The 16,251-nt window shown below is 44.0% G+C and overlaps 1 protein-coding gene and 2 long non-coding RNA genes across 5 annotated transcripts in view; 1 reads left to right on the forward strand and 2 right to left on the reverse strand.

The window, feature by feature from the left end:
- CRBN (cereblon) overlaps positions 1 to 4,741 on the reverse strand; it is a 23,369-nt gene extending 18,628 nt beyond the window's left edge. For 2 of the 3 annotated variants that reach the window (XM_032325652.1, XM_032325631.1), the window contains exons 1-2: positions 4,621 to 4,741; positions 339 to 451 (exon numbers count right to left, since the gene is read on the reverse strand). In XM_032325652.1, coding sequence (XP_032181543.1) covers positions 339 to 451; positions 4,621 to 4,687 — 180 coding nt within the window. In that variant the 5' untranslated portion in view covers positions 4,688 to 4,741. The remainder of the gene's footprint in view (positions 1 to 338; positions 452 to 4,620) is intronic. The other variant, XM_032325641.1, reaches the window with a different exon arrangement.
- On the forward strand, positions 2,947 to 9,455 carry LOC116579823. The gene is made up of 3 exons (XR_004281431.1): positions 2,947 to 4,202; positions 6,091 to 6,462; positions 7,875 to 9,455. It is a non-coding gene; the product is annotated as an uncharacterized LOC116579823 (long non-coding RNA).
- Positions 9,456 to 10,300: 845 nt separating this feature from the next.
- LOC116579826 overlaps positions 10,301 to 16,251 on the reverse strand; it is a 392,811-nt gene continuing 386,860 nt past the window's right edge. The window contains exon 4 of the long non-coding RNA XR_004281435.1: positions 10,301 to 10,403. This is a non-coding gene — a long non-coding RNA (uncharacterized LOC116579826). The remainder of the gene's footprint in view (positions 10,404 to 16,251) is intronic.

A 16,251-nucleotide genomic window follows, 5' to 3' on the forward strand; every position in this document is an offset into this window, starting at 1 on the left:
TCACACATGACAACTATAAAATGTTAGAATGTTAACTAACACCCTAGTACCAAGTAGTGCAGAGAGTAAGGAGTACTTTAGTAGCTCCATTACTAGCAGAAACATATGGAGGAAGCCAATTCTTCAACGCATTGTCCAGGACATAGCATCAAACCGCTTGAAAATTAGCACGTTTAGAGTTAAGCATGTGTACTTACTGGCAAATGCCCATGTCCTCATCCACAATTCCTACTATGAAGTAATATCCAATAAGGCTAACCTCAGCCACTTGTTGTAAGGAACCTCCATCTACTGTCCTATGTATGCATCTACTGTATAAGATTTGTTACAGTACATACTGTGTGTGATGTTGGCAGACTGGTGTCAAAATTTATGACGTTTGGTTTTTTGGCTTCTTTGCTATCCTGGTCTTCAACTTCCATTTCAATTTCATCTTCTTCCTCACTCTCTGCTATAAAAGTAAAAGAGTATGAGAAACAAAAAATGGATGCAAGGAAATGTCAAAGCAATATTCCCCTTCAAATGCATAATTCCTTCATGAGGATTCTGAGCCCACGAGAGGGCTTCTTCTAAACACCACTCACATGTGGTGATCTCCACATTTTGTGAAGAGGCAGCCAGAGCCTGGGGTCTATTCCGGGCTCTGTCACTAACCACTTTTTTTTTTTTTTTCTTGGAATAGTTCAAGATTTACATAGAGATTGCAAAGACAGTACAGAGAATTCCTTTTCCTGTAGTCCTCCTCCCCTCCACTTACCCTGTAAGCTAACATCTTCTGTTAGTATGGTACACTTGTCTAAGCAATCAGTGTGGGTACATTACTACTAACTAATCACCACGTTTTATTCGGATTTTCTTATTTTCACCTACTATCCTTTTTCTGCTTCTGGATCCCATCCAGGTTGGCACATGACATTTACCTGTCATGTCTCCTTAGCCTCTTTGGGGCTGATTTTCAAACTTTCCTTATTGTTAATGGCCTTCACATTTGTGAGGAGTACTAGTTAGGCATTTTGTAGCGTGTCCCTCAATTAGAATTTGATATATTTCTCATGATTACACTGAGGTTAAATACCTTGGGGAGAACACCGCAAGGGGTTCGTATCAAGGGTGCATACTATCAATATGACTTATCACTGCTGATGTTGACCATCATCACCCGCCTGAGGTATTCTTTGTCCGGTTTCTCTACTGTAAAGTTACTCTTTTCCTCCTTTCCACATTGTACTCTCTGGAAGACAATTACACAGCACAACTCACACTTAAGAGGTGAGGGACTATGTTCCCGTCTCCTTGAAAAGGAAGTATCTACATAAATATTTAAATTCTTCAGTGTACGAGATTTGCTTCTTCCCTCTTGCCAGTAGTAACTAACTTAGACTCCTTACTTAGACAACTCATTTCACCTGATTATGCCTTAGTTTCCACATGTGAAAAATGACAGCCAGGAACAAGAGAATCTCTAAGCTTCTTTCAAACTCTTAATTTTAAGAGCTTTTACAGAAGACAGGAACGAAGGAGGGAGGGAAAGAGAGAAGGAAGGAAGGAAGGAAAGCCCTTTAATTAAAACAGAAAAGTTAACATTACTACCCAGCAAAAATATTCTCATAGCAGGGACATCACTTCCTTGGCTGTCACTGTACTATTAAAAAATGAAATGTGGTAATCATTTTCATTCCAATTTTGTTTTGAATTTTAAATTAAAAATAAAGCTCACATGGAACTTAAAACATATTTTAAAGTAGTACCTTAGAAAACTCTCCCCAAACATAATTTTTAAATTATGAAAACTAAGCCGATCTACTTTAAAACCTTGATGTTATTAGTAATAGAAAGTTAGAAAAATAGGTGCTATTCTACTAAATGGGAATCTGTCCTGTTAACGCCAGCTGCGGGTAAAATTCCTACCCTAGATCAGCAGTTCTCAACCAGGGGAGATTTTGCCCCTCAAGGGATATTTGGAAATGTCTGGAAATATATTTGAATGTCACAACTAGGAGAGCCCTACTGGCATCTAGTGGGCGGAGGCCAGAGATGCTGCTAAACATCTTATAAGGATTGCATCCGGCCGGACAGTTCCTCACAACAAAGAATTTTCCAGCCCCCCAAATCTAACGTGTTGCGGTTAAGAAATCCTGGCCTAGAAAAACTGAATCTCATTTTTTACCTCATATTTCCTATACTTTTACATGCCCCAAATACACTTCTAAACAGGTAAAATGTCATTACAGAACTGTCATTTTCTTTTGTGTATGTCACTATTTAAATCAAGTTACTTCCAGCTAGGTTCCTGACAAGGAAAAAAAAATGTTTTTCAATGTAGTAATTGCCTTAGACTTTCTATTAATTCTCAGGAATTCCTAGATACAGGGATTGGTCAAAAAGAGTAACACAATTGTTTCAACTTATATTTAAATGGTTGGCCAGCTGTCTAACACTTCACACATATTTTTGCTAAAAACAGAGAATTTTCACCAAAATTAAAAAAAAAAAAAAAAAAAAAAAAAAAGAATCTCTATCAATTTCCTTATGTACAGTCACCTTTCTCATAAATATGGCCAAAACCCACTTCCCTGTACTCGGTTGTTTATTTATTAATGTTTCCTTTGGCCAAGATGGATTCTATGCATCTTAAATATTAAACTATTTCCTTAGCATTTACAGAGTGTTGCTCCTCAAAACAACTCATACTACATGGACTTATGGGTAATCCATTGTTTCTTTACAAATAAAACTCATATGATTTAGAAAAGCTTTATTATATCTACAACCTCCCTGGGCCTTCTCACTCCTGATTCTTTTTTTCTTTTTTTTTTAAATTTAATTATTAATTTGAGAGAGAGAATGTGCGCATGGGAGCGTGGAGGGGGAAGAGGGAGAGAATCTTCAAGCAGACTCCCCTCTGAGTGTGCAGCTGATGCGGGGGCTAGATCCCAGGACCCTGAGATCATGACCCAAGCAGAAATCAAGAGTCAGTTGCTTAACCAACTGAGCCACCCAGACAACCCCTCACTCCTGATTCTTTTCAACAAAACACACACTGTGTTTGGAACTACCAGGGTGAAGCCTGATGACTCATCTCATGGGGGAGCACCGCATGAATGCCGACAGAACATCAGTAACCTCCCTGAAACAGTGGATCTGGCAGATTCAGAGTGGGGCTGATGTCTCTGAAATAAACAGCTCAGCTCTTCAGTCAAAGGCTGACACACTTACCTTCATGTCAATTCAGTTAGGTTGGCTTCAGGAACAACCACTGACTCTGACTCTGGTTTATTTTTACATAAAAGGTCCCTTCTAAATGGTGGGCATGCATTCAGTCTTCTCCTTCAATTCACACAACTCCCAGGGGACAAATTAATCCTCTGAGAAAAGCCTTCCTTGGGCAACTCCCCGTAACCCACCATTGTTTCTTGGCAACCCACAGAAAAAAGCCTCAACCCACTGGCAAGAAGACTCAAGCTCCCCCAACAAATTAGACTCAACCTACCACAGCCTAGGCCTTCTCTTCCACAACCCCATCCTAAGTGTATGCTTCTGGATGTCTCCAGATCCATTTCACAGTGCTTTACCTCAATCCCTCTTAAGGACAATAACAGCATTAATTTATCAGGTCCTAAATCAACTACCTTTTGCCTCATAGAGATTATAAACCTCCTCAAGTACCAGACTGTGTATCATACCTATTTTCAACTCCACAACATCTAACCGGCACGAGGTGAAGGAACTCACCTAACAGACCCAGTTTGTCTGGTAACCTCTTAAAAATCATCACTTCTATAGCCTTCCATGACAAATTTGTACAATGAATTCATACACTTTTTTTTTTTTTTTTTCCCGCCCAGGATTCTAATATAAAGCCAAGGTCTAAATTTTCGTAAAATACAATGGAAAAAAGAAAACTGAATATAAGATCACACTCCTAAGTCTCTATCGAGCATATTCTACTACCTGCTTGAGCTACAAACCTTGAGAAAAACATACCAATACTGCCTTGGCAGTGAAGTGGTTAAGCGACAGAGGCTATGCTGACTGAAGGACTAGAACTGCAGTTCCGGCTCTGCAACTGTGTCACCTTGGGCAAGTCACTGAACTAATCCACTAATCCATTTTTCACCTACCAAATCGGGATCAGAAAAGTTATGCGGGGAGGATTAAACAAGAGATGTATGCAAAGCGCTTACTGTAGGACCCCTGAAATGGTAAGTGCTTAATACTTGTTAGCTGTCACTCTTAGCAAACGGAAGAAGTCCAGAAAATAACGGCTGTTAACCTGCCCGGGGCCCCCCACATCCCCTCCCTCTTTCCCCCTCAGTTTTAAACCGCTTCCTTGGAGCCAAGTTCTGGACACACAATGGACAGAGAGGGGAGGGTCTCTGTTCTTGGGAGCAGACCCCTCCCCAATTCAAAAACCCTCGCCCACAGCTTGGGGCGACCCGGCGTGAGAGAGATGCGCTCGGACCCGGTCTCTGGCCAGAGGCCTGACGTGCTTTCGCCTTTCCGGGGCGCCCCGGCAGGCCTCGGTGCCCCCCCCACCGCCCGTCTCCCGAGCCCTGCCGCGCCGCTCAAGGCTCGAGCCTCGCCCCGTCCCGCCGCCGGATACCAGCCCCGGGAGGTTACCAGGGAGGAGCGGCAGGTGGTTGCCCATGTTGTGCGCAGCGTCCTGCGGGTCTCTCTCGCCGGCCATGTCTGTTTACCCGCAGAGGAGGCTGGGACAGGGCGGCGCCCGAGCAGCCTGGGGAGAGTCCGCACCGCGCCGCCGCAGCCGCGCACTGGGGCCACAGCGCCCTCTGGCGGCCCCCGGGGCCCACAGCGCGGCGGGAAACCTTGCGGCCCGCCCAAAGGCGGACGCGCCGCGGGGTCAGAAAGCTGTCCCTGCCACTCGTGACTTCCTGCCCACTGCGGTCTTTGCGGAGCCTTTGCTAGGTTACCGCCCCTGGCGTGACATTTCACCTGTGGGGAAACTGAGGCTTGGGTCCTTGTCTCCACCTTGCGCTTAATGAAGGGGGCGTGGAGCAAACAGAAGCCCGCTTATAGGGCATTAACTCTGATTCCCAAAATACAAAGTAGACCTATGAAGACTGGGGAAATGCATCAGTTATTCCCAGGGCAGCCAGCTTATAGCTGATACTCTTTTCAACAAATTTCAGTAATTTCCATATGTGTTCCAAATTGATACGTATTAATCAGAAGCAAATGCTCGAAATGATTACACAGAATAGAAAAAGGCTTATGATTGGTAAGTAAGACTGTCTGAATATAAAATGGCTGAGTCATTATGACTTCAGTTAAGTAAAAATAAGTTATTATATGGCGAAAGGAGTAAGGTATGCAACAACGAACATAATTCTGGTACAGTAGTGGGGCTGTGACTGATAAGATTTTGGTTTTGGAGAACGGACAAAAATTTTTGTAGTGTTGTCACCACCATTTCTGCTGCCGCAGAGGAGAGCTGAGAAATCTTGAAATTAAATAATATATCTCAACATGGTAAGAAGGGGAGGGGTTGCAAGGAACCAGCAGCATTGCTCTGGAGAAAACAATAATACATCTGAGATATAAATAGAAGTTCAGAAAATGTGCCTCACTGAAAAGTTTAAAGCTAAAACCTCCCAATGAGTGAAATTCAGGAATCCACTCGGTGTCATTCCGCCTTCTGTCCCGAAATCACTTTGTGGCCTTGGTAGAGTCATTTATGGCCTCAGGCCTCTGTTTACCCATTTGCAGAATGAGAATAGACCCAGTACTGGCCCGGATTTGTTCTGGTAAAAAATGTCTGCAGTATTTATGACAGTATCACCTTTTACATTTGGGTTAATGACAACTACATAGAATACATCATTGCGATATTTAGTGGTCAGATGATCACTCTAGTCAATTGAAGGGTGAGTATATGCCAGAATGACAGAAAAGAAAGTGCAGGATAGAATGTGGAGGGAATGGGTGTCAGAGAGGGTGAACCAGGGGAAAGGATGAAAGCAAGTGTGCAGATACACACGTTTGATGCTGTAGCATTATCAACCTCACTGTGATTTATAGAATTTCAACAAACTGCATTTACCTGTACAAGACGTTTCTTTACACATCAAGCATCCGGCCTTGACGTGAAGAAGACGTGACCTGCCCATGGTCTTCCCCAGAGGTGACACCAAAATTGTGATCTGCACCCTGGGTCAGCCAAAAACCCAGTGGACAAGAAAGGACAGCTCGAAGTCTGGTGCGGTCAGCCTTTGCGGCTGGAAAAGCATTCGCTCATTCTTTCTTCTTTTGGGCCCTGCTACAGGGTCAAAAATGCTACCATCTCCAGACCTTTTACTCCCCATTCTCGTCTTTTTCTCCCGACCATTCCCGTTCACCATCTGCTCCCTGCTTCATTTCATCTCTCCAGAGTCTACGCAGTCATCCAAAGCTACATCTTTCAGTAAGGATGATAACAAATGATTACTGAACAAAAACATCCATGTAAGCAGGTTTCTTGGATTAAGCCTTGATTATTAAAGCCAAAAAGGAAAACACAATCATTCTCATTTATTTTTAATTCAGTAACTTTATCCTGAAACAAAGTATCATACCAAGTCCCTCACATTTCTTCTTGTTTGCATGAAATGTGTTCATTGATCAGGAGCCCCGCAAACCAGAGGGGAAGGAAATATATGCATTCATAGATGGTTGCCTTGTAGCTCAAGCATTGACTTTAATAGGACATAATTAAGACTGGTATTAGATGAGAGAAAATGAGAATGAAAAAGCCCACTGCTCTTAAAATTTCTGGCTTCTGCACTTTATTAGCAGCAAGGGATAAATATACTGGGAAGAGAAATTTCTGACTTCTTTCTGTTTTTCTGTATTATTGCTCTCTTGGTTTTTAATGTGTTGCAGAATATTGCTACCTTGGTTGAAGCAGTCAGTTATCTCTTGCCTAGGCCTTCCACCCTTGTCCTCTACAGCTCATTCTTAACACAGCAGCCAGAATGATCCCAGGAAGGCACAAGTCAAATCATGGTAACTCCCCTGCCTAGAACACTTCCTTCAGTTGCCATCACATATCAGCCAGTTCTTAACGGTGGCCTTGTAATGCACAGTGGGCTTCCACACCCTGCTCTGGCCCCACTTTGCTACTCTTTCCAGACTGTCACTACTTTCCATCAATCCTGGCCCTCATGTTTCACAACTGAGTAGGGGCCACTCTCACACCAAAGTCTTTGCACTGGCTGTTCCATTTGCCTGGAATGCTTCTCTCCCCCTCCCCCACCCCAGACTCACAGCTTGTTCCCTGATCCCTTCTAGGTCTTTGATCAAACACCCCTTCTTGGTAAGTCCTTCCCAGATCACCTAGTATCTAACTGTAACCCAAGTCCCATCATTCTCTATCCTTTTCCTCTGCTGTATTTTCCCTCAAAAGCATTTGTCAACTTCTAAAATTACTATAAAGCTTCGTTTTAAAAATTGCACTCACCTCTCCAAGAATGTAAGCTCCTTGGGAGGTCAGATGTCTCTGCCTCTTTTGTTTACTCATGCATTCCAAAGGCCTAGCACAGGGCTCAGAACTTAATAAGCGCTCAAAAAATATTTTTTCGGGTGCCTGGGTGGCTCAGTGGGTTAAAGCCTCTGCCTCCGGCTCAGGTCATGATCTCAGGGTCTTGGGATCGAGCCCCGCATCGGGCTCTCTGTTCAGCAGGGGGCCTGCTTCCCTTACTCTCTCTCTCTGCCTGCCTCTCTGCCTACTTGTGATCTCTGTCTGTCAAATAAATAAATAAATAAAATCTTAAAAAATATATATATTTTCATGAATGAATAAGTGAATGGGTGAAGTATGTAGTCACGGCAGACATTACTGATTGACCTGACATCATTTATTCTCTTCTTCCTTGCAGACAACCCTCATTTGTTTGGGGCAACAGTGTGGGCAGCCCAGTGGGGTCATGTTTGCACAAGCCCACCATAGCTGCATGGCTCCCTCTTCCCCAAGATCCTTTGCAGCACGGCATGGGCTGATGTGATATGGAGAAAGTCTGCTGGGCAGCCATGGAGAATACGAAGAAGGCAAGGACACCTCCAGACAAGATTTCATTCCTGCTCACTCTGTTGTGATGAAAACTAAGCTCCAGTTAGTTTGATGGCTAAAACCAGCCCAACAGCTGAAAGAGTCTTGAAAGGAAATCACAGATTTTAGAGAATGCAATGTGAGATTTACCTGTAGATATATTCTGTTACCATTTTTTAAAAACAAATATGTATTTCTTAATATTCAGAACACTGGAGTTATATCACAAGGAAAGAGTCTGGGGTCAATGAAGATTTTTGAATTTGCGCTTCTGCTGTGCTGGTCTTTCCACCTCCCATCCCCCACCCTGGACTCCCACTGCTCTGACCCCTCCCACTGCGAGGCAGTCCTGGCTGGAACCCTGTACCGGATGTTGATGACCAGCCCAGGGGAACAGGAATGGTAGTGGAACTTTCTGTTCATTTTCCTGACACTCTGGATGAGGAGGTCCTATTTGGGGTTTCCTGAGATTTTTTTAGCTTAGCTCTTTAATGGTGTTTAAAAGCTCTGACACTGGGCTCTTCCCTCATGATCAGTGGATATAGGGGAGTGACTGGGACCTTGCAGCTGGCGTGCCTATTTGGGAAAGAGGGGCAGAGGGTACCCATATCCTACGTCTCAACTCCAGCTCCTCTGGCCTGTCCAGGTTCTTCTGAAGGTCACCTAGAGTCGTTGAGTCGGCTGTCTCCCAGATGCATGGACATAGCAGCCAAAAGGGCAGATTCCCAGCCCAGAAACTTGGCCCACTGTTGCTCCCTTGTTGACAGCTGCTGCTGAATCTCTGAGGTAAGGCCCAAAGTGGCCTTCCCCAGGTGGGCAGCAGCCCTCAGGGTGCAGGAGGGCAGGCTGTGCCCAGCAGAGGGAGAGTAGCCCTACCAGCTGGAAGGCGAGGCCTGGGTGACCCAACGGGCAGTAGCAGGTTTGTGTCTGGACTTTCCACCTTTCCCCTGGGCCACCCAGCAGGCTGGAGACCTGGAATGGGGCTGGCAGGATGAGCAGCCATCTGGAGGCTAGGACAGCCTCCCTTCTGCTGGGCTCTGTTCAAGAGATTTCCACTGGCTGCCCTTCCTCCCTCCTGCTGTTTCTGGTATTTTCCGGGGCCAGTCTTGCACAGAGCAGGGTGGGCACCATGGAGCCTCTGTGGGCAAAGGGCCACAGCTTACACTTCAGTTTCCAGGCAAGAGGCCCAGCCACCAGATCAGTGAATCAGGCGAAACCTGAGCCCCCAGAGCCTCCACACTGCCGTTTGAGAGGGTCGGAAAAGGGTGGTGTTTCATCTGTTACCATTTTTAATTAAGAGATTAATTCATTAATTTTGAAACTGCATACGCCTTCCTGTTCTTTACTCCTTGGTGCAAAAGCACATGTCTCTTCCATTCCCAAGAAAGAGGCCAAATACTGGTGACCTCCCAGCGAAAATTATGAGAATTTGTTTGGTCTTCGTGATATTTTGAGTTTTTCAATTTGTGGGCAACATTTGGAAATTGAAAAGTACACATATAAATCTTTCTTTCTTTCTTTCTTTTTAAATAGGAAGATTTGGCAGCTGTAGGTGGGATTCGAGCAGGGGAACAGTTGTCTGCAAGGAAGCGGCAGGTGGTCCATGTAGATGGGTAGCGCCTGTTGGGGCCAGTGTGTTACCTGCCCGGATCTGGCAGATAACTGTGTTTGCAACGTCTTGTGTGAGCACATATCGACAGAGCGACACCCCATGACTTGCCCGGGCAGCCCGGGCAGCCCAGGCATGTGTCTGGTGTAGCACGGTAATTACTGCCAGAGCACACTCTGCTTCCTCCATCCTGTCTCCAAAGTGTGCTTGTGTGTACCATGAATTCTGCGCCCCTCAAAGGTGCTCCAAGCTCTGGGTCCGGCCTTTGAGGGCTGATATGACCATCATTCAAGACTTCGTGCTCACATTAGGTCTCCCTTGACAATTAAGAGTCGGAGTTGGGGATGGTTCAGTTCTTTGTAGCTCTTTGATTCCATCAGAAAGGGGATCATTTCCACTCAGTTCCAGTGAGCTATTCTACTGGTGCTGTCACTATCTTAAAAGTCTTTAGAATAAAGTTATGGTAATTCTCCTATTTATGGTCTCCAGAAGCTACAAATACTTTCCTAAACTTGTCCAAGTGGAGAAAGTTCAAATTTTTTGGCAACCTACCTATCAGGGGTAAATATAACAAAAAACAAAAAAGCACAACATATATCCAGGATTACACCCTTTCTTCAGTCTACTTCTCACCTTCAAGTGCTGGGTCTGGCAAGCACTGCATCAGAATGTGTGTATAGATATCTGTGATCCCATAAATCCCAGGGCTCTAAGGGGATGAAAGACGGATCTCGTCTGCTTTATGCAGACCTGCCGGGGAGGGGACAGGGAAAACTGCTCTGTGAGCAGGCCTAAGAACGAGACGTAGTAAGGATAGTTCATAGCCCTTTCAAAATGTTGACAATTTTATTAACTACTCACTTTCATATTTCAGTAATATTGGTGAATAATTTGGGATTTGAAAAAACACCTTTATATATGTCTTTCACGGCTTTGGTAATATTTTCAGGTACCCCAGAGCCTATTCAAGTCTCAGGCCTGTTGGATTATTTGCAAGAATGATTATTTGTGACGCTACTTAATGTTGCAATTTACTGAGACTTCTTGCCATCACATCCATCTCTGGTTTGACAGGTAAAGTAGGGAAGGTTTTGCAAGATAGTAAAATGGTGAACAATTTATGTTTTTAAACTTGTGTACAAAACTGTTTCATGATTCACCCTCTAGCTCTTCCTGATTGCATGGGGGTGTTTGCACTGTAGTAAGGAGTACCGAGTGCTGTAGGGAGAGGAGAACCATGCTGGGGGAGAGGAGTCCTAGATTCAGCCATGGCCTCAATTCCCGTGATGACCTTGGGTCACAGCTAGGTCGTTTCAGTATCTTCTCTCTTGGCCTTGTATTCAAGGTTTGCAATGACCAGGAAGCAGGGGGTTTTGCCACGGTAACAAAATCTCAGTGCCTTAACACAGATTTTTTTTTTTTTTTTCAAATCAAGTCTGCTCTGGGTGTGGGAACTCTTGGACTGTACCCCCAGTGTAGACTGCTTCCATCTAAGGCACCCCCATCTCAGCACGAGCTTCTCGAGAACCGAGCACTGCCTCTTAGGTGCTTCTGGCTGCAAGTGACGCACACCACCTCCACTCTTCTTTCAATGGCCACCTTGAATCGGAGGGCCAAGCCTGACTTCAAGGGGCCAGGAAAGGAATATACTTACTCTGTATTTTGGTTCCAAGTTTTGTAACATCTGCCACAGGGTGGAAGGACATGAGAGGTTTTCCTGAGTGTACATATGTACACGTGGGCGAAGGTATATTATTTGTATACACACATATGTTCACATAGGTATTCCTAAGTATATATATTTTAAAATAGTTCACTGAAACGATGTTTCACACACATGCATAAACAACTATGAGGAAGGAAACTGGAATGGTTGAGGTTGACACTTTTAACTCTCCTCACCCTTCTATACTTGCAGAGGAACCAAGTTCCAGGATCCCTGGTGGTTCTAAAATGCTGTGATGCGATCCGATAGCCTGGACCTGAACAACTTCATAAGCCACTGGCTTGAAAATAAGACACCAGGACAATGACCAAATTCAGATCTAATCAGAATAATCCATCTCATTGTATCTGTGCATGAGAAAGTCCAGCAACTTATGAGGGAAATTCAAAGAGAGACAGAAAGCCAATCAAGTTAGGGTCTAAATACATATAATTCCAAATGCATGAATTGAATTTGGGTTCCCCAGTTCTAGTACATGTATCCTTAGCTGCAACTGACATCAGTTTGTCATTTATATTAGGAAGCAGCAGGAAAATGTATAACCTAGGTGCTCATTGGGAAAAATACCTTATATGCCTGAACAATGTGGCTTTTAATTAATGAAAAATAGAAAGAAGGACAAAAGAGAGTCAAATAATGTGCTCAGTGAGGAGCTAACTGGAGAGCCAGGAAGACCAAAAAGAAAAGGAAAAAAAAAAAGGGCTAAGATGCTTTGCAAGCCAGGGCCAGAGCTAAGAAACAAATCCTGATGTGTTCAGAGAGAAAAACAATCACACTGAGACTCTCGACTCTGTATTGCTTGGCTATTCTTCAACTCAGGTTAATCATCGCATTCACTGTGTGTATGTCATGGGGCAGGGGTTGCTGCAGGAACTGAGGAAATGGCCAGAAAAAAAATCTAGACAGAAGTGCCTGTCCTGACAGAGCTTACATTTCACTGGGAGAGAGTGGGTAATGAGCTAGCAGAGAAAAAAGATGACTCAGATGGAATTTCTGTCCTTGACTGGGTTATGATGTGAGGGTAGAGGTGGGGGAAGCAGGCCTATGAACAACGTAGCAGGGTACCCAGGGCTGGGGGCCACAGTGCGTGCTTTTTCTATGATCAGTGAACCATGATGGCTGCTGGAGAGGGAGGGGCGCATTTCTCTACAAGAAGGGCAGGGACCTTCTCCCAGGAGAAGGACTGAGTGGAAAGGGGGCCACAGCCACTTTGTCTCAACAGTTACACAGAGCGCTGACACGGGGCTGGTGTGGCAGTTGCCGCACAAGGAGGCCCCTCTTCCAACTGCCCACGTTCCAACAGTGACATCAGACCCCTTCATCTGGCTGCAGCAGGAGCCACAGTCGGGACAAAGAGCAGTGGGTAGCCCTGACGTTGTATGTGTCTTAGATATGAAAGCACATGGAAGACGTTTATCACTCATTCTCCTTCATAAAAATTACTTCCAGACTTATGCTATCTATCCAAGAACTTAAAATTCAGGACCCCAAAACAGGGATCCTGTGACCTAGAAGAATTCACCTTGAGTCCTTCCTCCTAGAGTTCAATCCTATGGAAATAATTCAAATAACGGATAAAAATTTGTGCACAGATTGTTCTCGGCAGTTTTATTTAAAACATGGAAGGTAGAAACAAAATGTCCAATATTTTGTAAATGATCGGCTATCTTCCTACTAAAATATTATCTGCTTAAGTAACCCAGAGTCAGTTACTGTTCATTACTGAAAACCCTGCCTCGTGCACAGAAAGAACAGCACAAACAAAACAACGTACAGCCTAAACGATGAAATATTCTGAAAGAGTGGTTGCCTCTGGATGCTGGTATTTCCAACCCCCACAGCATCTAAAACATTTCTATTTTTTTTTTTTAAAGATTTTATTTATTTATTTGACAGAGAGAGATCACAAGTAGGCAGAGAGGCAGGCAGAGAGAGAGGAGGAAGCAGGCTCCCTGCTGAGCAGAGAGCCCGATGTGGGACTCGATCCCAGGACTCTGAGATCATGACCTGAGCCGAAGGCAGCGGCTTAACCCACTGAGCCACCCAGGCGCCCCATAAAAAAACATTTCTATTTTTTTTTAAAGATTTTATTTATTTAGTTTGAGAGAGAGACACACACACACACACACACACACACACAGAGAGAGAGAGAGAGAGAGATACAATGAGTGTGAGGAGTTGCAGAGGGAGAGGCAGACTCCCCACTGAGCAAGGAACCCAATGCGGGACTCAGTCCCAGAACCCTGGGATCATGACCTGAGCCAAAGGCAGATGCTTAAAAGACTGAGCCACCCAGGTTCCCCTTTATTTTTCCAACAGGTCATAATTCTAAGTAATTTATGAGTATATGAAATTATAGGTAATTACTTTCATAATTAAAACAAATTAAAAGGAAGTGTACTTTTTTCCAGAGAAGTCACAGGAGTAGCTGAGATGAGATGCATGTAAATAATTGTAGAAGCTACAATGTGGCAAGAGCTATGTAGCAGAAGTTCCTGCCACGGGAGGATAGCATAGAAAGACTTACTTTACTAGACGGAGTCCTAAACTGTGCCTGAGATTCATGCTTATCTGAACAGAAACATACGAACTCCCTCATAGTATACCAGAGCTCGGAGCCAGGAACATGCTCTTGAGATCACCGCTGATTCAGTATGAATTTCCTGTGTTCTGGGGATGGTTAGCAGCCTGACAAAACACTCCTGTAAATGAGAAGACTTATTCTGGTCCTTTCACTCAGGAATGAACAAACATTTATTAAACATTGACAGACTTCAAAATCAATCCATGTGCTTTGCACGTGTCCTTTCACCGAATTTACAGCAATCTTGGGAGGCTCATGTCATCATTTCTATTTTTTATGATCACAAGTCCCTTTCTCCCTATGAAGTAAGAGGTTCAAGACGAATGATTTTCATTGTCTACAAATCTGTAAAAAATTCAAGTCTCCACAGATCTTAGCTCACTGTGTGTTCCTTAACCTTTGTCCTATCCTCTTTGTCCCCGGACTTCCAGGACCTGGATCTACCTCCACATTCCTGCTTTTACCGTAGAGTTGTAAGATTTGTAGATTCTTGCTTGCAGTGCTGTGTGACACTTAGCCTCTCCCAAGAAAGACGAAAAGGGAACCACATGGGGGCACTAGGAGATGAAGAGTGCATGTTGGTTTCATTCACTCATTCATTCATTCATTCACTCAGAGTATCTCTGAGTATCACTTGAGTCCACTCCAGCTTACCAGGCTTTTCCTGGATGGATTATAAATGGATCTGAGAATTTAAATCCTTTTGTTTATTTGTTTGCAGGTAGTAGACACAAGCCCATCGATTTTTCACTTTGAGGCACAACTAAGGATTGCTTATTAATAAGGTTTAAAAATTTGGATAACTAAAACTTGGCTTTCATAAATTAAAATTAAGGCATTATTAGAGTTCACTAAAAAACTTACACTGTATATTCTATCAGTAAGTCTGGAAGCCACCTAATGCTTGGCAATTCTGCAAAGCTTCTGCTGAGAACATGCAAGCATGAAGCAGAGGGACTCCCATGGCTTTCTGGAAGGGAGAGCACCTGTGCTGCCGTCAGTTGGTTTGGTTTTGGATTGTTGCTCCTTTTATTGCATTCATTTTGTTGAGAAATTATGTTGGGATTTGCTTTGGTTGATCACCAGGTTGGTGACACGTATTTTCAGGGATTTTACTGTTACGTGCTCGCTTCAATACTTAGCCATCACAGAATTCTTTTGCTTTAGAAAGCTGGCACGCTCTCTGCCTACTTGTGATCTCTGTCTGTCCCATAAATAAATAAAATCTTAAAAAAAAAGAAAAAAAAAAAAGAAAGCTGGCATGCCCAGGATGTGTGGAGGTATATTTTTCACTCTGCTGCAATGAGTCAAGATCTAAAAAGTCGGACAGCCGCTGATGTACGGCCCAACCTGATGTTCTTGATACTTTATTACATGGCCATGTTTCTGTTGGCAGGAGTCTCTCTGTGCTGGCTGTAGATGCTTGGACAGTCACCACATTCCAATCAAGCAAATTGACAGTGCTGCTGGAAATTTATATCATGCCCATCCCTGAAAAAGCATCCTGGGATTAATCAGGCCCACACCACAGGCTTATTCTGTGCCAGGCTGGGGCTTGAAAGAACAGAATGGTGAAGCTCTTACTATTCTGAAACACTCAAGCATAAATCTTGCTGATGATAAGAGTTAGGCCCCTTGCACTGGGCGGTGATATAATTGATGAATACAAAGAGAAATAACCCTGTTCCTGCAAAAAGTATTTCCTGCTTCACTCAGCTCAAGTATCCCTTCATCCAGAAATCTGTTCTGATGTCTACAAGCAACTAGGGCATATGTCACTTTACTTTGAAATTTTATTCTATTGCCCAAATCTGAGGAAAGCCTGAATCGTGTACGCTCAGCAAACAGCCCAGGGGAGGAGTGGGGCTTAATAAACAACTGTTGGACTGAATTCAGCTTAGAAAACAATGAGGCAGATCGAAGAGGCCAGCCTGTGTCTGTCCGGTCATGGGGTGTGCTACTGGAGTGATGGCTTATAGACACAGCCCAACCATCTTTAAGAGTCGTGGTAGACCTCCACACTCCAAATTAAGGTAGAAGGAAGAAACAATGAAGATAATCATACTGACATTTTCTTTATCTGAATGCTTGCCACTGGATAGGCTGTGGGAGAGGGACTATTATTATATCCATCCTTTATTTCCATTAATCCTTCCAACAGCCCTGAAGGGAGACATTTGTAAGTCTACTAGAGGGGAACCAGTGTTGAAGTTCTGAGATGAAGCCTACCCAGCACTAAAGTAGCAGAGCTGGGAATTCAAGCCCAGACCAGTCTGTCTCCAAAAAGA

The sequence above is a fragment of the Mustela erminea genome, chromosome 1, assembly GCF_009829155.1.
Source record: "Mustela erminea isolate mMusErm1 chromosome 1, mMusErm1.Pri, whole genome shotgun sequence".
Taxonomy (NCBI): Eukaryota; Metazoa; Chordata; class Mammalia; order Carnivora; family Mustelidae; genus Mustela; species Mustela erminea.